This window comes from Stegastes partitus, unplaced genomic scaffold (genome assembly GCF_000690725.1).
Source record: "Stegastes partitus isolate 25-593 unplaced genomic scaffold, Stegastes_partitus-1.0.2 Scaffold133, whole genome shotgun sequence".
Taxonomy (NCBI): Eukaryota; Metazoa; Chordata; class Actinopteri; family Pomacentridae; genus Stegastes; species Stegastes partitus.
This window is the reverse complement of record NW_007577864.1, coordinates 73,038-98,300: the sequence shown is the minus strand read 5'-3', so window position 1 is coordinate 98,300 and position 25,263 is coordinate 73,038. Positions and strand designations below refer to the sequence as shown.

At 41.0% G+C, this 25,263-nt stretch overlaps 1 protein-coding gene across 1 annotated transcript in view; it reads left to right on the top strand.

Annotated features, from left to right (window-relative positions):
* kcnma1a (potassium large conductance calcium-activated channel, subfamily M, alpha member 1a) overlaps positions 1–25,263 on the top strand; it is a 146,322-nt gene that overhangs the window by 71,453 nt on the left and 49,606 nt on the right. The window contains exons 4-9 of the mRNA XM_008278792.1: positions 11,688–11,781; positions 12,456–12,567; positions 20,994–21,069; positions 21,566–21,641; positions 23,193–23,363; positions 24,948–25,039. Coding sequence (XP_008277014.1) covers positions 11,688–11,781; positions 12,456–12,567; positions 20,994–21,069; positions 21,566–21,641; positions 23,193–23,363; positions 24,948–25,039 — 621 coding nt within the window. The remainder of the gene's footprint in view (positions 1–11,687; positions 11,782–12,455; positions 12,568–20,993; positions 21,070–21,565; positions 21,642–23,192; positions 23,364–24,947; positions 25,040–25,263) is intronic.

Here is a 25,263-nt window from a genome sequence, read left to right as displayed (position 1 = left end):
ACAGACAAACCAAGAATTAATGGGGGACAACATGGTAGATTCACAAAGCCAATGAAATATAGCAGATAAACGCCAGTGAATGGTGATGTACTAGATGTGGAAAGACGTAGCGTGAATAAAAGTTAAGTTGTCCAGCCAAAGGTTCAGTATACAGGAGATGCAACAAGAGGTGGCAATGGCAATGCTTGTGACATTAAAAATCAGTCATGTAAGTTAAAGAAGCAACAAATGCGAAAGGATCATTTTATTATGTGGCAGTTGATTCAGATCCAGAGACACGGACTGTCAGGTTAGTCAAATACCTTCTCTCTTCTGGATGTATACAATGGTGAACTTTGTAGTATGAAGACCCTTGAAGTGATTGAGAAGGTTGCCCACTCAACTGACTCTTTTAGTCCGTGATGTTGGTGGTAAATTTCGAGTTCAAGGTGCACACCAGTATGGATATGGAAAAAAAGTGAACAAGAAGGTCAAAAAGAAACTTTACAAGCTCCTCGTCAGAAAGGAAGTTTTGGCATAATTAGCAGAGGCTAAAATCTTCTCCTCTATCCAGTGAGTTCTGGCAGATCCCTCTGCACTGAGAGAGCAGCCTGCTGACAACAGTCATAATCCCATTTGGCAGGTACTGTTTTAATCATCTGCCTTTTGGCATTGGTATTGCACAGGAAATATTTCAAAGGAAAGTGCAGGAGATACTGATGGGCCTTGATGGGGTGGACGTCTACATGGATGACATCATCTTCCATGGCTCCATCATGCAGTTTCGTGGTGTGTGCCGAGAGCAAGTTCTGGAAAGGATGGGGCCAAACTGAACTTAAACAAGGACAAATGTCACTTTGACGGCAGTTATACTTCTTTGGACATGTGGTCTGTGACAGAGATGTGCAACCATACACAGAGAAGGTCAAAGAAATATCTGGACTTCCAACACTAGTAGGTGTAAAAGAGCTAAAACAAGCACTATGAATGATCAGCTATGTGTGTTGCCCTCCTTACAAACAGTGGGGAGACTCTCTAAGATGTCCTTAAGACCTGGTATGCTTGGACAAAGCTGTTGCAGCCTCAAGGAAGAGTCTTCCATAGTCTGAAGAGGGATCTGATGAAAAGCCCAGTACTTGCTAATTGTGACCCAAACAGACCAACAGCAGTGTCAGCTGTCAGCTATCTGCTCAAGAAAACTCGTAGGCATAGAGCAGATGTAGGGGTGCATTGCAGATAACAGGCATGCAAACACTTACAAATACTTGAGGGGCATGGATCGGTTCCAGGTGATAACTGAAACTACTGGTTCCTGTAATCAGTCCCATAGACTTGGATACAGTGCAAATCAGATGCCAAAGACTGCTCCTCAGGCTGCTCAGATTTAATGCTTACCCTGAGTATGCATCCGGTAAAGCACTGACAGCAACATGGAAGATGATGAACACCTGGCTGCCCTGCACCGGATGGCAGGGTCATGCTACAATGTCACTGAGGAAACCAGTGGACTACTGCTTCATCTGTGCAAGGGGATGCACACCATGCAGCGGTCATACATGGTCCACTCCCCTAACAGCTGGGAACAAAGGAGGATGTTGAAGAAGCTCAATGAAGTTAAATTTTATTTATGTTAGAGATATTAGCATTCAGATTTTGTGTCAGAGGAGAGTATTTTAAAAGGGGACAGTGCCAAAATGTAAGCAAGCAGGGGTGTCAACATTAAGTCTTTGATGTTCTATGTGGACAAGAGGACAGTATGGGAATGGGGAAGATCCAGAACCCTGTCCGTTTGTTAGTGACCCACCTTAAGTTTTGTACAGTCCCTCAATAAAACTTGGTGAAGCCATGTAGCATATGGTTCTTGTCGTTTGACAGGAGGGGCAGATACTGCACGTAACTCTCTCACATGCTAAAAATGCTCTACAGATGACCTTCTCTCCATCCAGCTTCCTTGTCACTAAATGTTAATGACTGGGGAATCAATGAGCACTGATTTATAGGTCATCCTTTTCATGGTAGCAATTACTCCACTAAATAGTGAGAGTCTTATGGTACAGACTCATTTACTATTCAGGCTTAATGGCTTTCTTTCTTCTCTTTCAATCTTCCGTTTTGGCCATCGGATGGAGCGAACGTTATTCTGAAATTGTCTGTGAAAAAGGCTACAGTAATGGGAAATATTACGGTTCAGTCCCTGTGGTAGCAGTGAAAAGAGACATGTGGTGGAATAAGTGCATGTGGGTTGGACCTCGGGAGGCTGCTGCTGCACGATGGGCTTTTATATCTACTTTAGTGATGCAGGGCAGCCCCTTGGGGCAAGGACACTCACACACGTATATATATATATATATATACACACACACACACCGGGTAAAATGCTGAAGAAACTGTAACTTTCTGGAGGCCAGGCACCAGTCTCCCAGGGGCTGTTTTCTCTCTACCTTTCTGCAGGTGGGGTTTTCCTGGCAGGAGTTCCACTGGCCAATATTGTGCAGCAAAGATCCACAGAAAAATCTTTCTATTGAAGCAGGTAGACAAAGTTAGAAAGAAGGGAATTGTTAATTAGACGCCCTTAGTGTTGAGGACAGAGATTAGTCACTGAGTTGGCATCCATGTTGTTATTAAGAGGACTGTTTTTTTGAATGAATGGGAATGAATATGTAACTTCACTGTCCATCTGTTTGTTTTCACAAAGTGGTTGTTTACCACAGAGCACATAATAATGCATGATAAGACACTGCCTTTTCTATTCCTCCGCAGCAGACTTCACTTGCCAAACTGATGCTATTTTGGTGATGTTTTCAATGGGAGGATACTGCGTCCTCTCCCGCCCACATCCGAATCTGCTTTAATACCTTGGCTCATCCCTCATCCTTCATCCCTTCTTTTTCCTCCTCTGTGCTCCCATGAAACAAAGAGGAATGTAGGACAAAGTCTCTGCAGGCTGCTCTTAAAGGGATGCCCTTGTTCCTGCTCCACTTCTGTTTCTATTTCGCTCCTCTCTCGATCCCTCCATGTCACACATACAGACTTTAGCGTGCACACACTTGCACAGTCACGTTAACTTGCAGAAGGGCACAAGTTTGCACCGACTCCCGAACGCGATTTTGTCCCTGTCTACGACGCGTCATAAGCCGCGTCTTGTGCCTGTAACTCTATCATTAGTGTGCGATCAATGTCGGCACCGAAAAAGAAACAGTGGCTGATGACTAATTAATGGGGTAAGGTGAGAAATATGGCTGAGCCGTGAGACAAGCTTGGCAGACTTTCTGGCGATGAAGGGGAGCCTATAAAAGGACCTCTCCCTCTTCGGATGTTGCCAGTACCTGGCTGCTGCGTCTGGATGGAATACCTGATTCTCCGCATGGATCAGAGAAGACTGTGTAATCATGAGAAGACTTAATTCATAGTTGACACCCAAGCAGCTTCAGATTTAATCCACAAGCTGCAGCAGGAAGAAATGATTCATTTCAAAATCAAATTTTCAAGCCAATTTCTAAAATTGGTCCTGCTTAGGACCGAATCACATTTTTATTACTTTTACCCTCATTTTTCTGAAGGATTAAGTTATCATCAGTGCTGAATTAAAAGAGAGGATATGAAATGTCAACATTATAATCAGAGATAATAAGCTTCAGTGAGTGTTATAAATCATCACAGCTCTGTTTTATTATCATGATGCTTCTCTCTGCAGACTGCAAAAATTAAGTCTTTTAATTGCTTTTGATATCTGAGCATGACCTGAGAACATTGCTAAGAACAACCGTAAGAGTCTTGCCCGCATGATGAAGCTATACATTGATGTAAAGGTATGTCATGTTAGCCTTAAATGTAATTCTAATAAGGGTGAAGTTAACTTCTGATGCAGTGCATAAAACACAGCTGATAAAAGAAATTACCGGCGACACAATTAGCAAAGCCACTGTGAAAGTTGTTTACCTCTTTGCTTAGTTACCATGGCAACTTGTTGTTGCAAATGATCTCTTTGTATCGCCATGGTGACTTTGGTAAACAAAGAGATTTTTTTTTTTTATTCCAATATCCTACAATGCTGTGCGAAGGGCTGTTTTTAGACAACAGCATGAGAACAGCGAGAGCCACTTCAAAACATTCAGTTAACTTAATGCCGCTCAGATGAAAGTGAAATGCCTTCGTCAACTCTTTTAAGGTGTGAAATAGGCAACGTCATTTTATAAAAATGACTAAATTTTCCTGAATGAATTTCTAACAATATCTCAACACAATATGACAACATGCCATTTTGGCTATAGTAATTAATTTATTTTGCATAATTATATTGATCATAAATTGCTTTGGTAACATGATTAGCACGTGGATAATGCACATTTATTAGTAGCTTAGCCTCAATTGTATAATCTCAATATTGTTTAATTGGTTAAATTTGCACTTTCACAAATGAACCACACAGGTTTAAAGCAGGCCAAGAGTTCAGCTGTTACCATTCTGAATGACAGACAGGTAATGCAGGTAAAAGTAACTGAGCGACAGGTCTGACATGACACGAGACCTACGTCATGGCAACAGAGACAACCAGATTGAATGAACGACAGCATCGCAGACAGAGACGTCAACAGCTTTCACACCAAAGATGTTTGCGTGAAAACATTCTCAACACACAAAATATATATATTTTAACCGTCCATGTTCAATTTCAGATTATTTACCATAACTTGTACCGTCTCTATTCTGTCATGAACTCAAAAGCTCGCTTAAAAATGAAATTATCACATTTAGATACAAATTAAAATCAAAGCAATATTTTTTCTGTTGAGTAAATTATTCGACTGCGTCTGTAAATCTGGGGGGTACATTTCTTTTCTGTATGAGGGGATTAGGTGGGCTGTTGTAATTACTTGATTAAAACATTTGTTTTTGCATTTTGTAGTGCATTTTGATTAAATGACCTGGAATTAAACTGAATAGCACCTACCACCACCACCAGCTTCTTTTGCTTGACAGTGTTAATCAGAGTGCTGATAAGGACTTTCTCTTTTTGCATAACCACAGCTTTTTATCTCTTAATTAGTTTGTGTTCAAGAGAGGAGTGATGTGATGCATGTCGTATGGCCATTGTTCTGTAACAGCGGTTATTGGAACAAAATATCCATACACTTATTTCCCATTTCTCTCTTGCAGTGGTGTGGTTTCTTTTTCACCTTGTCGTGCTCATTTCAAGATGTCCTTTTTTTTACTCTGTTCACTTTATTGCATTGTACAAAACGATGGTCTCTTTTGGTGATGTGCTATTTTCATTCACATAATGCTTTAGACTAAAATAAATAAAGTCTTTGTAGAGGAAATGCCTGAAGCTGGATGCAAGTCATTTGCATTCACATGAAAAAATTGAGTTATCTATTTTTAACTTCCCTGGAGAGGTTTTATTTGTCCATTGCCCTTGTAGGTACTAAAGTATTTCTTATTTTAGTAATGGTGCCTTGACCCAAATCAATCATTTAAGTGCAAATCTGGCCTTCTTTCAGCTTCACAGACCCCCTCCCTGCTGTGTTCCTTGCACGTACATGCGCTACCTTCTTGAGAAATGCTGCCTGTAAACCAGATGTTACCTTACTGTCCACAACACATCTGTATTCATCTGTCTGATTGCATGCAGCAACTTGAATACTAAAATATGAGGATCTGTAACAATCCGAGATGCCTGTGAGCTTACTCGAGCAGGAAGACATTTCTGAGATGTGAAGAATGACTCAGACGTGGTGCGTGTTGCACTGTGATTGTGAGCATTAGTCAAATCGGCAGCGCAGTGTGTTGTTATTGTTTCCTCCGGAGGGCAACCTCGTTGTTGCTCCTGCGGTTCGACAAGGTCATGTGCAGGCTAACGAAGGCCCGGCTCCTGCTGACTGACTGAAGGTGTTTAGTGACTATTTTTAGAACGTCATCATCAACATACTCCGCTGCCCTTGAGAACAAATGAGTTGTACCTTCTCTGCCTGTGTTTTCCAGAGGCAGAGTTCCTGGTCAAAGGAGGTTAAGGTGGAGGGGGGGGCGAAACAGTTGATGTCCTGAAATAGACTTACATGCTTTGCGGTCTTCCCTCAGGAGATCATAGTTCTCCTGTGTGCGTCTGCGTGTAAGTGTGTTTACAGTTTGTTAATGCTAGTTTAGCTAATAAGCAGAGTGGGTTTAGAGAAGAACGATTCGTGCATTCACAAAGTTACCCACAAGAAGAGTTTATCAGGAAAAAGAAGGGGAAGGTAATTTCCATGTGACCTAAAACTGCTAGAGCACAAAGTGGAAAGAACAAAAGATCTTTATAATCTGGCCTGGAAAAAAGAAAAAAAAAAGATATATATATAGCTCCTCCATCCTTTTCCATACTCCCTTTTACATCTTCCTCTCCTTTCTCCCTGCCTCTGTTCGCTTGTCTACATGTCTTGCTGCTGTCGTCTTTCGTTCTCTCTCTCTCTCCCCCTCTCTCTCGCCTCCTCTTCCTGTCAGGCAGGATGGTGTAACCCCAGGCTGTGCCAGGGCTTAAGGAGTAATAAGAACTCTGGTGGGCAAATCTATTTTCTGCAGGACACTGGCAGCATGTGGCCAGGAATCCCTTGTGATTGCAGAGTGTAAAGTGACATTGGAAGCAGGAATCAGGATTTTGTCTTGTCTTACAATGCTCTTTGTGTAGGAAAGTGACACAGATAGTGGGACTTAATAACAGAAAAACTTGTCCAGCGCAATATAATCCCAAACAATAGCTGCACAAAGCGCAACACATTTGAGAGGCTTATGATTCTTTTTGTTTAATTGTTTAAGTTAAGTGAGGATTCAACTCATGTGACCTCCTCTCATACCACGGTATATAACAGACACTTTCTAGGAACGTATGTGCACAGCAAATAAGATTTTGCATTCAGTTGATTTGCACAGTGACATCTCTGGAGACTGATGCACCTTATTACAGATGGAAAGTTGAAAGTGCCACACTATTCACACTGGCCTTATTACTGGCTGCACTGGCACTGAACATTAGCAGTAAGCATTGCTGCAGAATATTCCAACATATAAGTAATTTTGAATATATATCGTCACGACTGAGCATATCTGCCTTATCAGTGTTGTGTACTGATGTCTGAAAAACATGGATTCAGACAATCAGGGTTTTGTATGTAACACACTTAAGGAGCCACGCCTGTTAACTTGGGGGTGTAGCTCTTTGATGATTGTCTTCTCAACAATTGTTTTCTGGTTCAAACATGTAAGACTGAAGTACTTCAATATTCTGACGTATTATTGGGTAGTGTAGAGTTCTTTAGCAATATTTGAGCAGAGGGTGAGCTGGTGTGCTGGAGCTGCAGCGAGCAACAGAGGGGTGAGTAGAGACAGAGTTGGGTACTTTAAAGATCTGCACATTCTGCAATATTACATCTAAACCATTTTAAGGCAAGAAGGGATTATTTTAATGGAAAAAATAACTTCTAAATATAGATTTTGATAGTTTTTTGATGTTTAATCAAAAACTAGAGCGAGAATTTAACACAACAAAGTCATACAGTGGGCTGCAAGGTGAAGTGGTGGTTAGCACCGTTGCCTCGCAGCAAGAAGGTCGCTGGTTTGCATCCCGGTGAGGATACCCGGGATCTTTCTGCGTGGAGTTTGCATGTTCTCCCCGTGCAGCGTGGGTTCTCTCCTGGTTCTCTGGCTTCCTCCCACACAGTCCAAAAACATGTTGAGGTTAATTGGTGATTCTAAATTGTCTGTAGGTGTGAATGTGAGTGCAGTTGGTTGTCTGTCTCTAAGTGTAGCCCTGTGATAGACTGGTGACCTGTCCAGGGTGTCCCCTGCCTTCGGCCTCAGTCAGCTGGGATAGACTCCAGCCCCCCATGACCCTAGTGAGGATTAAGCAGTGTATAGATAATGGATGGATGGATGGATGGATGGAAGTCATACAGTGATGTCACCTTTTAAAATAGTCAGAAAATCTGGCTTATAGCTGCTACTTCACAAAGTTTAATAAGTAGTTCCTAAATGTGTCTGTTTGGCACTGGAGCTGGGCAGCTACTGTAGAGGAATGTTTTATTGAAAACAGCTGCCTGCTGTATGGAAATGAGGCTGATGACAGCTGTGTTATTGATTGGTGCGGCTTTAAATGGAATGTATTTACATTTTTAAAAAATGCGTTATGTTAAAATATTCATTTAATTTTTTAGTAGAGGACCGATGGCTCACTCTTAAGCTGTCTGTCTATAGGCAATGACACACAGCTCAATGTATACAGCTCCTCCAGTTCCATCTGTTTGCTCCTCTTCCTGTGTGGTTCTGCCTACTGCTAAAAGATGGCCTTCTTCCTTTTTCGATCAATTGTTAGAAAGCAAAAAACATCAGTAGCTGTAATATTAATCCATGGAAAAATTAAGTAGACTCTTGGCCCCAGAAGCTAGTATTGCCCCCTTTAGCAGAAATAACTTCTTGTAGGTGTTAGTTAATCACCAGTGTCTGACAATGGCTTAGGGACATTTTTTGTATCCCCTGTTTCATATTCCCACACAACCTTCCAATGACATTCAAATCTGGGCTTTGACAAGGCCGTTCAGTAGAGCTCAATTTCTTCTTTTTGGGCCATTGCTTGGTGTGTTTTCTGTGTGCCTTCTGTTACTGTGGCCAGATAACTCATCATTTCTAAACATCTGGTCTTTGCCTGTGTATTCACTGGTACACTAATTTTTTTGTAATTTTTTGGCGTTTTCTGCCTTGCAGCTGTGCAATCAAATTGTTGCTTATAGTTCCTGTGCTGATTTTCTGGGGGTTTTTGGAGAGCTCGTTTTGCATCAAGTGGTCAGGTTATGGCAGAATTTTCTGGGATTGATAGTTTGAGAAAAATTGACAGTCATTTGAAATCTGTGTAACTTGATGATTTTCCTTCCAGTGGATCAGTTTATTTTAAATACTCTTTTGTCTCTGAGAGCTGATTAGACCTTGGCACGATGACACCTTATACTTCAATAACAAAGAAAACACCTGGTCTTAGATGTAAGATGGGTTATACCTGTCAGTTCATGTCATGAGGTTCTAATCATTGGCACCTAATGTAGAACTCCTGATTAAAAACGTATAGATCTGATGGTGTGATAAACGCTTTTTCTATGTGACGGATTCAGGTTTTTTCCAAAGATGTCAAAAGAAAATGTCTATTTTATGTCTTTTTTTTTAAGAGGATCAAGTGTTTGCTTGTTCAAACATGTTGAAAAGCTTAACAAAAGCTTAACAGTGTCCAACAATTAACACACGATTTTCACATGACCTTATGTGGTTTCAGCAACACATTCATCAGCTCCACAATAATAGACTGTGGGGAAACTCTCCCATGCTGTACTGATGCTGAGCTAATAGAGAAACCACAGGTCTGCTTGATGTGGCTTCCCACTACTTTAGTTAATGATAAGCTTTGCTATCAAGTAATGACGGTAAAAAAAAAAAAAAAAAAGACTAAACTCAAGCCCTCAGAGTGTAGCCATTGTGTTGCATTATAAAGCAAAATCAAGACAAATTCAATGAACCGCACGGGCCCTGCTGTGCGCCGCCATGCTCTCTCTGCGTTATCGAGAATGCTTTGGGTCACATGACTGAAGATGAGCGGTTATTCAGAATTAGGCCAGAGCTGGGCTTGAGGGGAAACACCACGGTGACCACTCCAAATGGTGTCTTCAGTGTGCGCCATCTGTGTGTGAGCGTGTGTTAACGTGTATTTGTAGTTGTGTGAATAAGGCTGCACTGACTTGTGTGTTCGGTTGTGGTATCTAATCAGTTTGGGGAGTAAGGAGACATAAGTACGGGGTGTAGAGGGAGGGTATGAGGCCTGATTCAACCTGAAAAAAAAACAATCAGGGCGAGAATACTGTGCATGCTTAAGCTGCATATATGATTCATGACAGGGTTGTTTGTTAGCTTGAATAAGTTGATGCCTATCGAATCACACAGAGATGCTTCTGGTGGTTAAATCATTAAGTATTTTCCTTAGATCAATGTCAACTCTTTTTCAGAGTTTGAAAAAATGCCTTTAAACCAAATAAAGCATTTAGAAAAAACAACAACAGTCGCTGCACAACTCAGACTCGTTCTAATCATTTTTACATCATCTTAAAGACCACATCTGTCCTTAGGATACGCTCAAGACGGGCTGCACAGTCATGAATTAGAAGTTAGATCATCCTCTTGGAGCAATGCGTCTTCTCCGGGATGTCGGTACTCAGTCAACCATAACAACGGAGCATCGTGATGAAATGTCTGATGTTAACTGGAAGATGATTAAGCCCCACTCCTCTCTACCTCTGGAGGTTCTAATTATGCATTAAAACTCTATTCTGACTCTGACTCTGCATCCCTGTGGGCTCCTTGCATGCAAATGTATACTTTAATGTTTAATTTGATCCGTATGGGGCTGTGTATTCTCCTAATAGCTTCGTGTGCGTTCCCTTGCCAGTCTATACATTCCCAGAGGTCGCCTATAGCCACCCAAATCACAACGCATAATTATGCTTTTCCCCACTGTGGGATTTCTTCATTACTCCTGAGTATAATACTATAGGACCATGTGAAGAATGGGGGGGGGCATCCTGCCTGTTATTGCTTTTGTTGGGAGCACCCACTTGCTAATGGTTGATCATCACACAGTAAACATGAGGATGGATCACACGACACGCGACAGATCACAACTCATTTATCATCATCTGCCTTTAAAGCAACACCAGGCCAGCTATTGCAGCCTCTGTGAAGTCTCTTTATATGAGGGAATATCTGTTGGAAAATTTGTGCTTGACAGACACTGAATAATTTATGCATGCTGAAAGTACTGTCACATCAAAGCAGCTACCAGTTTCAGTTTATTTTCGGCTGTTTCATCTATATGTGATTGACTCCACAGCGAAGTCTTTCATCTTGCTCTATGACCCCCAAGGGCTCAGCGTGGGGAATTGCAGGCAGTTGGTGAAACTTAGTGGCCAATTACTAAATGGGTGTCAGTAAACTGGTTTTACTGGGTATTCTAATTTAGTAATAGCGTCTTAATCCTGCTTTTAAAAAACAAATTACTTTACAGTCAGGGTTTTCTTGTCAGTCAGCATCATTTGACCTTGATGGCTTTGAGATGATTGTGTTTGCCAGAACAATTAAAAAAATTTTTTTGTTATTTTTATCAGCCCTGATTTAAAGAAGAATGATCAGAATTAGACAATATCTGCACGACGGAAGCAAAGTAGCATCATTAAATTAAGATTATCCTGGTATTTAAGGGTGGGATATAAGTCACTGTTTTTTGGTCAAATCATTTGCACACATTCTGTTGACTAAACTAAGATTTCTAAATATATTGCGACTTAAAACAAACAAAAGAACTGATGGCTTCATGATGTTTTTGTGTTTGCAGAGTTCTGTGTGATACAATGCATAACAGTGGAATGCAGCTTATCATGATTATGTGATTTTGCGTACAGTATATTAATCAGGTTGTGACAAATCTACAAAATATTCCTTTTGATTTTGTGATATGAAATGAACTGTATAAAAAAACCAATTACAAATTGCAAAAAATATGATACTCCTATCATATAAAAAATGGCAACGTCTCCAGTTCTTTCCCCCTGTGTGTTTGCTATGAGAGAGAGATGGAACACCTACTATATCAGTTCATGAATATTTATCCTCATAGAAATGTTCTTTTCTCTGTCTCTGTCTTCCAGTCCTATAGAATCCTGCCAGAACTTCTACAAAGATTTCACGTTACAGATCGATATGGCCTTCAACGTCTTCTTCCTCCTTTACTTTGGCCTGCGGGTAAGCTGGCACACATGCATGCCTGCTCACACATGCGCTCCAGCATACACTTACTCATACATGAATAATCTGTACACACTTACAGACATGAAATTGAATACAGTTGCACAAATTATATGCGCACAACCATGTAAGCTAATCGCTTATTTTAAAAACAGTAAAAAGCTCTTTTATGCTCCTTGTTACATCGCAGCTACATTTGTTTTTAAGCCTACCACATTCAATGACAAATTTTTAAAAAAAATCAGTAAATAAGAATAATTTGATATGCAGCATTCTCACAGGACAATTAACAATGCTCACACATACGCAGAAATGCATTTAAGTCATCTACAAATACCCGCGCAGCATGCCTTTTGTTGTAATGATGTCGCAAGCATGGCTGTCATGCCAGAGCAGCATTCCAGTGGTGCAAACGCAAGCTTGACATCCTGAATGAATGAATAAATAAACTCATAAGCTGCTTACACCACCAACCGTTTGCATGACTCAGCAAGTGGGGTGAAGCTTTTGTCATTCTATATAGTATGTCAGCGTTGTCACTGGAAGACGTTTGACTGGCAGGCTGTGGCAGAGCGGTGGTGTTTTGTGTAAAATGAAAATTCAGTTTGTCATTTTGAATGCCATCCTTTTTTTTTTTTCCCCTCTCTCATCTGTTTGTTTGTTTTTGACAGTTTATAGCAGCCAATGACAAGCTGTGGTTCTGGCTGGAGGTCAACTCAGTGGTCGACTTCTTCACCGTTCCTCCCGTGTTTGTGTCCGTCTACTTAAACAGAAGCTGGCTTGGTAAGTTGTGCACGTTTCAGATGTTTCTTTTTGTGCTGCCTTCACATTCTCCACATGAGACAGTGAGGTGATAGAGTGGGTTGCAAGGTTGGCAGTTCAATTCCCAGCCCCTCTATGTGCCAAAGTGTCCCTCTGGTATGACAACACTCAGCCCAAGTTTCTCCAATGGCAGGATTGCAGGCATTGCCTTGTGAATACATGAGTGAGACACACATTGTAAAGCACTTTGTAGAACCTAACTGAGGTTAAAAGGTGATATATATACACACGATTTGGAGTTGGAATAAAACATTTTTTTTACCTCCTCTCATGGAATGATTGTGACAATGTGATTTATTCTTGATAGATATATATCTTCTCAAAACTTTTATTGATATCACAATGCACATACAATACATATCACAGTAAAAATGTAACCACAATTAACTTTTGCAAACTGTGTTCAATTCAGTTCAATTTTACTGAAGGCTTTATTCAGGCTTAAACTAAATTGAGGATATTGTACAAATAGATAAAGGGTTTTGTTTCAATTTTTCAACCTGGGTCATACAACAGGAAACACATAATCGAGGGGATTCCATGCATTAGAATGTCCAATATTACTCTTTTAAATGTCACTCAGGCACTAATATTGAGTATGGCCACCCCTGACACGGATCAGTGCGTTAAGACATCGTAGCATACTGTCCACCAGCTTGTTGATGGTGTTGATGGGCAGGACATCCCACTTTTCAGTCAGATCCCAAAGTCAGAATTAATTTCACTTGGGTTACTAGGACTCAGTATATAATCATTGCACCTGGTCAAAGTGATGTGTATAAACAGAAATAAAAAGAGGAGTGTATCTGAAAACAAAGAAATATTCCAACTTTATAGGCGACGGTGTTCATATGAACCATTTACTATTGACTATACAGTCTCGCCACTTCTTGCTTTTCTTTCCCAACATTTTAAAATATTTTCTTACCACACTCCTGTTTTTTCCATTTCTTTTTTTTTTTTGCTATCTATCTTTGCACGCCACCCCTCCGTTTTTATCTGTCCCTCTGCCTCCCGGTCCCCCCCTCTGTCTCCCCATTACTTGGAGCATGTCTCTGAGGCCCTCTCGCTTGGGGCTGCAGTCAACTTTTTCTCATCATCAGAAGTGACAGGGCTGGGTTCCTCTGATGTTTCAGGGAACACAGACACATCAGAGTGGATGGACTAATGGGAGTGAAAGTGACTCAGAATAGGGCTGTGTGTCTGTGCGTTTGTGTGTCTGTGTGTGTGCGCGTGTGGTTTTGCTTCAGATTCATTAGTAATTGCTGCGTTGAGGCGCTGCACCTGGAATACCTCACAGCGGTCCGTAACTGCCATCTAATGGGCTCATTCACACCCACACAAAAAATGCACATGCAAAAGCATGTGTTATCCCCAAATACACACAAACGCACACAAACACACACACACATATGCACACTCTCTCGCATGAGCAGACTGGAAAACACCCTAACCTGCATTACATAACGACCTATTTTTCTCACTGTGTTCAGAGGATTGTGACCTGAATTACACTGCAGTAAAAAGAGTTTCTTTGCTTTTTTGGGTGCACTGCCATTCTACTTTTAAAAAGCATATAGAAGAAACCCAGCGGTGCTAATGCCTATCCAGTGTTTGCCTATGTGCGTTGTTAGACCACTCAGACTATTAAGTCAGGGCACAAGGCTGTAGTAGAAGCAGTATTACATTTGATCAGAAACCTGGCAGTGAACATAAATAGAAATGTTTATGAAGCTAGCTATCAAGCTTTTAGTTTTGATCAAATACTCCACACTTCATTTTTGAGATGCCACAGGAGGAAAAGCACAGATAAATATTAAAAAAATTGATCTTCAGGTTCTTGTTTGTATAAGAAAAATCTTTTCCTATTGTGGCTTGTCAAAAATGAGGGAGCATTTGATCAGAAGTTAGTTTGTTTGCTGTCAACAAAATCCGATAAGCGGAAAAAAAAGAGCGCGATAAGTTGATCGTACAAGTTTTCTTCTTTTCTCCTCATGCGTATAGAATCACTAAAACTGTGAACTGATGCAAATCTCTGAATGTCTGATCTATGAGCCGATGAGGGTCTCTTAAGAGGCTCACAGTGGCCCATGAATTTCACAGCGAACAAGCTGTGTAATGAATTAGATATGGCCAAGTCGAGTAATGTGGTTTCTGGTATTCATGATGTAAGGTGTCCTCGTCTCATCCCTAGAAAAATGTTGGTGTTAGTGCCTTGATGAGGATGATGAAAGACTGTGAAATGGTGGCCTGGCTGCTGGATGAAATTCTGCAGTGAATAATTACCTGTGATTATTAAACATCTTGCATCTGCTGTCGGCTTCGATAGCAAAGACGTCTTTATATCCGATGTAGTTGCAGTGTGTGAGTTGTTGTGTATGAAGAAAATGTGAATATATTGTTTATGAGAGATGCCCTAGATTCCACAGCTATTCATTTGCATTTCTGTGTTTATCTGTAGTATTTTGGAAAGGGAGGAATCTTGAGGACTATTTTTTGCAACGATGACAATATCCTGTGGCGTCTCCTTTAAACATCAGAGCATGTTTATTTTAGTGTGGGACACGGATAACCATAGCACAGTATACAGTGGTAACAGAACTCCCACTTGCATGTTAAGTTTATGTTCGCTGGTCGTGTCCTTGTGCGTGTGTTAAAGGCTGGATGGAGTGCTGCAAAGTCTCAGTTATAAAATTAACAGTGTGTAGATCTGCGGCGGGATACAGTGTACCCTAACAGGCTGGTGATGGCTCTCAGAATACTAATGGGTGTGCCGAAAGTGTCTGTTAATAGTCAGGCTCCGACAAGGACAGGAATCAGGATCACAAAAACGTTATTAATCCCCACAGGGATTTTGTGTTGTAACAGATGTTTAAGATCATGGAAAATGCAAATTATACAAGAAAGACAAGAAAGGTTACATCTTCTGGAGTGTAACAGAGCAGATGACATCGCACAAGGTTGCTGGTTAGCAGGGACGGGAAGCGGGGGGGGAATGTAAACAACAACCAAGATGGTATGTGAAAGCTCCCTCGGTATGTGGAGTGGACGTAGCCCTACGGCCAGCAGCTCAGGATCTGGACTGCAGAAACTTTCCTTCACGGTAATGTGACCAGGGTAGCACCATTTGTTTTTAATCAAAGTGGCAAGCCCTCTGCCTCTTCCCTCGCCACTCTCAATTTATCCCTGTCTGGCCGAAACGTCTGAAAGCCGTCGATGGTAACGACAGCATCTGGAGTATTTTCCTGTTGCCGTGTCTCGGTGAAACGCAACACCATGCTCACAGAAGGCCTTCGATTCGACCCTAGAGACGTCACCTTGTCCAGCCTATTGTCCAGCGATCTCACGTTACCGATGACGATAGAAGTGTGATACAAGGGTGCCCCGGTAGTCCACTGGTTAAGCAGGTGCCCCATTAACAAGGGTGAGTAGTCCCTGCTGCAGTGGCCATGGATCAGTTCCATGGCATGATTTGCTGCGTGTCAGTCCCCCTCTTCTCCCTAACTTTCCTGTTTCTCCTTGATTGCACTTAAAGACAAAACCTAAAAAATAAATTAAGAAAAACGGAGATATGGCTTCTGTCTGAACCAATCTCTTTTCCCTTGTTGCTTTCATTCCACATCTGCACCCTCTGAGTCTTATCCTCTGATGAGCTCAGTAACGGCAGCATCAGTGAATATAAGAGGTGATAAAATGTTGAATAAAGAGAGGCTTAAAAAAGGTCACCACCATCAGTGGGAAAAAAAAGTTCAAACAAGTTGAAAAAAGCTGCAGAATGAATCAGAATTAGCAGCCTGTATTGTGTGTTAGTATGGGAATTAAGCCATATGGTGACATGTTTTGACAGGAAAGTAAGCACAATTCATTGGTATAAGAGTCAGAAAATGAAGATATAGTGCCTCTTGCCCCTCTCTGTGTCGTCATGCACTTCCACTAGAAAGCTTGACAGAGTCAAAATAGGCTAATCCATAATTGGTGCTTCTTTCATTTAGTTAAGTGTGTATAATGTTCTGGGCTTTGTTTGAGGAAGCAAGGGGTGGTTGTTAAGAATGCATATTGTGCTCCTCGTTCCCAGTGGATTAGTTCATCTTTTCTTTCCATTCATTGCTGGGAAATTCACACCACAGCTGGCGTAATACATCATAATTACAGTACCTCTCGTTTCAGCAGTGGTCCTTCTGCATGAGAAGACTGTTGGAGATCAAGTGGAGGTGTGCTCAGTTAATAAAAAGACTACTAATAGGGGTTCTGCCCTGCGCTGTGCGGTAGAGTATCCGCCCACTCTGCACCCAAGGAAGCATATGCTGTATGCATTTCAAGTCGTGTTCTCTCTGCCTCTGCAAATTGGACATTGATTAAGAGGAGGAGAATGATGTGCGCTTAATGTAAGAGTGCATGTAGAGTTCTTCCTTTGAAAAAAAAAGAATTAATCTCCTTTAACTACTTGAACTTAGCGTTTCTCCCCAGAGAGTCCAGGCAGTGTGTGATTACCATGTGGCTGTTTGAATGATGCTCATGGGCCTCGTGGCCACCGAGCCCCAGCTTTCAACACCGTTCAAGTTAACTGGAATGGAAAGATTTTTGACAGTAAATGGCAGCGCACACGTTTTCAAAGATAGTTTTATAGCTTTAAGTGCACTGGATTGATGCGTGTTGCCATTTGACAATCAGTGGTGTATGGTGACAACCTGGATGCTGTTGAGGCTGCATGTAGAAGCCTTCAGGCGCTGCTTTTTTATTCTGACCTGCTACTGCCTCCTAGTGGTGCTTCAGTGTACAGTTTGTTGATCCCCTGTGTTTTCCTGCTGAAAGAGGCTTACAGTACCTGATATGGGCATGAGTGCATGTGCCTTATATAGGCTTTCAGCCGCTGGCAGGAAGCCTCCATGTACACTCAGGGGAGAGAAACTAATTTGTCAGAAGTTTAAGCCTCTTTGCTATAGGCACGTGTTGTATTGCTTGCTGCATTATTATCGTGGCAATGAGTTGTAATTACTAGTCCAGCAAAAAGGTGCTCTCAAATGTATATATCGATACGTCTGTGCTGTCTGTTCTGTGTGAATGAACGCTAAGAACCAGTGGTCTGTACACGAGGCTGAGTGTCTGTGTGTTTAGAGCAGCGTAGCATCATATAATCTAATCCTGGCGAGGGTTGACTGTCAGTATTATCCCAGATGAACCGTCCGAGACTGCTGATTGATAAAAGGCCCCAGTAGGCTGCTCTGCCAGAACATGTGACAGAGAGGCCATGCTCTGGCTCGCAAAGCCTCAATGAAGTAACAGTGGCCACGGACCAGAAAACCCTTTTTGAATGAGCATCTGGCGAGCTGACACGTGTGTGTGTGTGTGTGTGTGTGTGTGTGAGAGATAGTTGTGTGTGCAAGAGGCTTTGGCATGTGTGGGAAAGAGATTTTCCTCATACATGAACACGTGCTCAAAGAACCAGAATTTCATTGAGAGTTTTTGAACACATGCTCACGCAGAAACAGACACACATTTGTCTGGCTGTCTTTGTCAGGCCATTCAGTGACAAAATGCATTTGCTAGCCCCTCACCCTGTTATACACTAAACTATAATGTTAACCGTAAAACCAAGTCTCAACCTTCAAACACTAGCCATTTGAAGAAGCGTGAAGAGGGGACAGAAAGGACCAGCCAAAGTGTCCCCACCATTCCAAAATGTCCTCAGTTGGATGGGTTAAAACTCAACTAGTCCTCTTTAAGAACACAAACACATATTCCTATTCTTGGACACTGTATTGACATCAGGTGTATTTCTTCCCTGTTGGCAAATAAGTGATTAATGTTGTGGGGACAGGTTTTTTTTTTTTTTGTTTTGTTTTTTTGTCCCCATTGAGAGATAAGGCCTCAGATGTGATCATGTGAACAGATATTTGTCCCACAAAGTGTTGAATGCGAGGCATGCAAGCAAGTACACACACACAGATTAACACAAACACAGATGCTGCACACTAATTGAGACTATTGGCCTATATAGTAGCATCATAGTTCTTGATATTATGTTAGTTTTTAGTCTTAAAAAAAAAAAGCCACCGTCTATTGATTCACTTTTTGTTTTCTAGTGAGCATACATATTCATTGACTGAAAAGGAGCTAAGAGAATACAAATGGTGCTTATGTTTCCCTTCTCAAAATTGCATAGACATAGATGGTCGATATGTACATTTGAAAAAATGTCGATCACAATAAAAACATCCCCTAAACAAACAGATCATTTGTATTTTTCCTTTCAATCTCTATTTGTTTTTTTAATTGAATACTACCTCAAATTTAATTAAATATAGCATAGCTTTCACTTTCCTTTTTCAGGACAATTCTAAATTTTGGCTTCACATGCTGAAATACAAATCTGATACGATATATTATCACAATCAGTGTGTTACACTCAGCTGCTATTATACGAACCTGTGATGAATGAAATGTTCATATCCTCTTCTCATGTCATAGTAGTATTTTGTTACAGGCATCTCAAAATTGTACATATTAACTGAGTGAGCACACTCTGTGTCGTTCCACAATAGGCTGTAACTAAACAGCTTAGGCTCATTGTCATGTAATCGTGGTGTCTTTTACGAGATACATATTGGCAGTTTATCAAACGTTGAAATCAGGGAATATGCGAAACAATCGGGCTTCGTATGATGTGTCTAAATGTCTGAGATTGAACGTTGTTCAACATGTTCCAAATGGTTACACTTGAAGATGATGTGAAAAGCTTGCAGCCTCAGAGTTATGCCACACGCTTTTTAAATTCTGTGTCCTCAAGGGCATTGTTCCACTCGGTTGTACACACACAAAGTGATGGAAGCAGTTATGTAAAGACTGTATAAAGTACATCCTGATAGGCCTGTTTTCTCTCGCCAGCATCAGATTGTTTGTTTCAGAAGATTACTTGTTCCCAGCTCTGATGTTGGAAAGGTGTGAACGGAGGGATTTAGATGCTGTTTGATCATCTCACGAGCACTTTGTTTGAAGCATACTGATGCCTTTTACCTTTAAGTCATCTCAACTGCTGTTGTTTTTGGTACGAGTGTATGGCAGCAACGCAGATCCAAACATGATATCGTCCTACCTACAAGGTCTTATTACTGAACTGGAATGTTTGGAGGATGATCTTTCATTTTTGTAGGTTTATATTTAAGTGCAGATCCCTAATCTGACAGGGATTTTTCTCCATGTCAGATATTTTGCTGTGAAAACAGGACACTCATTTTTATGTAAGGATTATTGTTTTAGTTCTGCATTATTTTCATCTCTGCTAATCCCTGGCAGGGTTCAGACTTTTTTTGGAAATTAGGTTCAACACGGCCGTTTGCTGATGGCGACAAAGCTTTGCTAAGGGTTAACAGTAAAGCACTAAAAAAAGGGGCAGGAGAAAGGTAAATCTGTTTGGGTTGTGGGGATTAAAGGCACTGTAACAAAAATGAGATAAAAAACACCCGTATTAGAGCTTACATTTCGCTCACAGAGACACTCTCTGACATGAAAAGCTGCACAATTGTTTGTTTTAGCGCTCCTGTGTCTGCAGCCGTGACCGTTGAATCGGTGGTGTTTGGAGGTGTTTGCTTTATGAGGAATGTTCGTATCAAGGATTAAAAAAAGAAGATTCTTACTCGCTTTGACATTTTGCTAGGAATTATCCCTGAATTTTGGAACACGAGACTCTACATATTTTTGGATTACAGAATTTTAATTCCCCCCATCTTGACCAGAGAGGAATTCCTCGGACAGGATTTAGTCTAGAACAATGATTCCTCCCAAGCTGCTTGTGTACCGTCGCGCACAAAGCGATTTCAATTTGGACTCTCTCCAAGAGACGAGGAGGCGAAAGAAGTCCTGTGGCGATCTTTTTCAGAATGGTTACAGGGTGAGGCAGGGTCATCATGGACAGGAGGAAAAGCAGAGGCAGACTGGGCTTTACCACTCAGCTTGGTCCTGTTTACATGTCCTCTCCAACTGGGGTGAGAACATTAGTTTCAGTTTGCTTACATTAATTATGTGGAGCTGTACACACATTGTTTAGCGATTAGAATGACCTGATCCTGAAGTCATTATACATTTTGTGAGAAGTATATGGCCACTTTCTTATGTTTGCCGGTAGATTGTAGAAATAGCATTAGTAGTGTCACACACAGGAGCACAAACGTCTTCCATGGGATCAAAAATGTGGTGTAAAAAGACAATGAGGTATTGTCGTATAGTTGTATAATCCTTAGGATGGCTGCACAAATGATTCTCCATCTAGCACAAAGTGTACGTGCGGTCAACATTTAGTTTCTCCATAGGCGCTGCTCTAATATTTGTTTTCTACCACTGTACTTTACTAATCCATCTTTCTTTCTCTCTGTGTCTTCTGTCTCACACAGGTTTAAGATTCCTGAGAGCGCTAAGATTGATACAGTTCTCAGAAATTTTACAATTCTTGAATATCTTGAAAACAAGGTAAGAATACATTTTACTGCAATTTGTTCACAGACATCTTCGTTGTTATTACCACCTCAGTTGCTGCGTGTAACAATGTGGCTCAACTGCACTCTGAAAAGTTCTGTATATCATGTGACAATTCCAGAATACAAGTGGTAGTTATCACCTAAATGTATGTTAAACGTCATGTCTATAGCACATTTTATGACATATAATAGAGTTGTTGTTGTGACATAAAACAAAACATTCACACTGTATGGAAACATAACGCTACACATATATACGTGTACAGTTTTAAGACATGATAGAAATGATTAGTAAGCCTCTCTGTGTATCATTGGGCTTAAATTTTTTATTTTATTTTAATTTTATGTCATTTCTTGCTAATTTAAATGCCCTCAGTCTTTTCAAGTCTTTTTTCAACCATCCTGGCTGTTAAGGTTATTGTAAGTCAGGTCAGGGTGGGCCCTGTTTTAACTTTCATGACTTTTCATGATGCTTCTACTTCTACCAGCAATTCCATCAAGCTGGTGAACCTGTGTTCCATCTTCATAAGCACATGGCTCACAGCGGCTGGATTCATACATTTGGTAAGTGCACAGATGTGAGGGCATGTGGGTTCCAGTGATTACTGAGCCAGAGAGGAAGGTACCATCGCTGACTAACTGATGGATATATTACAACATCACAGAGCGTAATCGTCCTCTGGTACTACTATGTCCAAGAACTGAGTAATTATAGCAAGATTGTAAGGAAGGATGTTTCACATTTACCAAAGCTTGGATGCACAGATTAAATTTTTCTCTCTCAGTAGTACCTTTTCAACTGATAGTATTTGCCAATACCAAACACTACTTCAATACTAGTGTTTCATTAAATTTAAAATCAGAATTTTCTAGAGGCTTTGACACAAAAACTTTATTTAACATCAGTTATATTATAGCTAATCTGCTCAATAAGGTTAGTATTAGTACTGATACTGAAATCCCAAATATGCAGTAGTAAAAACAAGGTGGGAAATTATAACTGCTGAAAGGAACCACCAGATTTTGTGTACATGAATCAATTCAGGTTTGCGTTTACTAATTTTCTCATGTGATCTGTATCTGGATACATTATTTAGATGTCCGGCTCATGGGTCTTTGCATTTACATGTGGCATTAAAATGCAATTTGATCCAATGGCTCTCTGTTTTTAGTGATAATTTTTTGGGACATTTTACAATTTTACTGAACAGCGACAGTGAACAGAGACAGAGAGAAAATATGGGGTGAGATTGTAGGGGAATAACATGCAGCAAACTGGTGACATTTGTGCCCATGTGATGCGCCCCGACAGCTATCAGGTTGCTCTATTTGATCCAAACTTGATATACCGATTAGTTCGCCGTGTCTGGCTGACATGTGAACAAACCCCGTCATGTCCCAGGTCAAGGGAAGCAGTGCTGCTCTATGGGCTTGTTTTTTTCCATTGCTGAGCTCGCATTACTACTAGTACTTGTAGCTACAGTATCGTTGGGCTCACTTGAGATACCTTTCAGCTTCTGGGACTGACTTTTTTTTTTTCTTTTATAGCATGGTCACAGTATATGATGTGCATGTACACCTAGCTCAGATCATTTACATCTTGTGTTAACATGTGATTTTCCTACGCAGATACAGATCTCATGTTTATACAATGTGTAAATTAAATCGGAAAAGGAAATTAAATCAAAGCTGATCAGAAAGGGATCTAGTTAGTAATGTAAAACACAAGGTGGATTTCTTGGTGAGCTTGGATGTCAGACACTTAAATGAGGTATTATCTATTTATTTCAGGTTTGCCGCCATTAAATACAGTCAAATTGTCCAGTTAAAATGCATTTGTTTCTGTCATTTTTTAAAAAAAGTGCTTATAATTTAAACTGCCTGTTTGTAGCTTTGCTCAACACATCAAGCATTTAAAAGTTTCACCACTAGATGGTAGTCAAAGCTCACTATGTGAAGGACGTATGACTCAGACAAAGATGCATGCATGAGTACCTGTAGCTGGATTTAATCAAATTTGAGGAAATTGTTTCTTTTTGCAAAACCCCTGTTTACAAATTGGTGGCGAGAGTTGTCTCTAATCATCGTTTCCTGTCTCTCCCATCTTCCTTTTAGGTGGAAAACTCAGGGGATCCTTGGGAAAACTTCCAAAATTCCCAGTCACTATCCTATTGGGAATGTGTCTACTTGCTGATGGTGACTATGTCTACGGTCGGCTACGGGGATGTCTATGCAAAAACCACCTTGGGGCGCCTGTTTATGGTCTTCTTCATCCTTGGTGGTTTGGTAAAATCACGCTTTTCTTTCTCCCTTACTTCCCCTTTTGTCCCCTCTTACATCCTGCCTGTCCCCATCAATAGAATGTATAAAACTGTTGGAAATGATAGCAAAGTTAAAAAATAACGTAAATGCTTAGAGTTATGTGTATAGTATGATATGATACATGATGTGTTTTTTAAATTGATAGAGTCGCCTGTACCAGTACATGTTATTTCTTCGTCACAGTGTAGTTGTATCCTTCTGTTTAGCCTACTGTATCTTGTCTACTGTAATTACAGTTCTATGTGCTCCTTTGTCCCCTCCTCCCCCCCCGATGTGTCCTTCCTGTATTTGTTTGATTAGAGTATAAGCTCTTGTCTGATAATGTTGTTATTGTTCTCTTAAAAGCAGTTGCGGTTTCAGGACACCCCTCCTTCCGTGTCTCTTCCCACAATTCCAACAAACACAGGGGCAGGGAGATGAGGTTTAGGCCAGCCTGACTGTTACCATAGCAACAGCAGCCTCCCGCTCCCTCCCTCCCTCCCTCTCACCTTGCTGTGATCTAGCGTCCTGTTGGGCTGCCGCTCGTAGAGTAACTTGCGCACGAGCATGCATGGGTGAACGCACCTGTAAGCACTCAGACGCACACACGTACTTATGACCGTGCCGTCTCTGTCTTCACTTACACAAAGAATCCAGGATTTAGCCAAATCGCAGTTACTGTATTCTGTACTTGGACGGCTATCAGTATGCGCTGATGACCTACAGCTGTTTGGATGTGTGCCGTATTGTGGCCATGGTGATAGATTGCGTGTTTTTCCTCAGCGCTGAGAGCTCTGGAAGTCTTTAGGCTAGAGCATTAGCCTGCTTTCTATCAGCAGCAGTGGCTAAATAATGACTCCAGGCTGGAGGTATTTTAAAGCCAGGGATCATGTCAAACTCACATAATGTCACATTATTCCTCATAACGTATAGGTGAATTTTCCAAGTATGATTTAAGTATGTATTTACAAGGGCAAGGGCACCTCTGTGTGTCTTTTCGTAGGTGTAAGTCTAGGTGAGTAATGTCAATCCAAGTTGTGCTGTGCTAGGATAACAGGCTGTGAAACTTTGCAAAATGCATCCAGCTCATTTTCTAGCCCAACAAATGAGTCTTAATGTGTTTTGCAGCTGTGGACCATCAGGTGAGCCTATTCAAATCAACCTGCCAGATCATCTGTGTTTGTTGGACAAAACATGGCACATAGGTTTTTATTCTCCCCTCAGCTATCCAGAAAGGTTTTGGGTGCTATCACAGACTGGCTATCCGTCAGCTGTGACAAAATTCTGGCCCACTGACCAAACATTTACCTTTAAACAACTTGGGGCTACTTTTTCTCAATAACAAAAACAAGATTTTTTTTTTTTTTTTTATGAAGATCTCTCTCATTTTTAGTACTTTAGAAAGTCTATACAGACAACGAGGGGGATTTTTAAACTTGATTTCTTTAGCAAAATAATATTTTTCTCCTCTCAGAAATCTGGATTCGTGCACCAGTTTCCCCACAACCCACTCTGCGGCGTAGTAGTCTCTTTTTTAGTCTCTTCTTCTGTCTTCTATCTTCTCCTTAGGCCATGTTTGCCAGCTACGTCCCTGAAATCATAGAGTTAATAGGAAACCGCAAGAAATATGGTGGTTCCTATAGTGCGGTTAATGGGAGAAAGTAAGTATTCCAGATGGTTCTGCTGTTTTTCTGTGTGCGGTAGAACCCTCTCTGCATGCCTTTTTCTTTTTTTCTGTTCCATGCATGTAGGCCATGTTTGCTCGCTACGTGCCAGAAATTGCTGCTCTCATCCTTAATCGGAAGAAATACGGAGGGAGTTATAACTCGACACGAGGCAGAAAGTAAGTTGAAATCCAGACAAGGTGTGGTTGTGTGACTCAAGT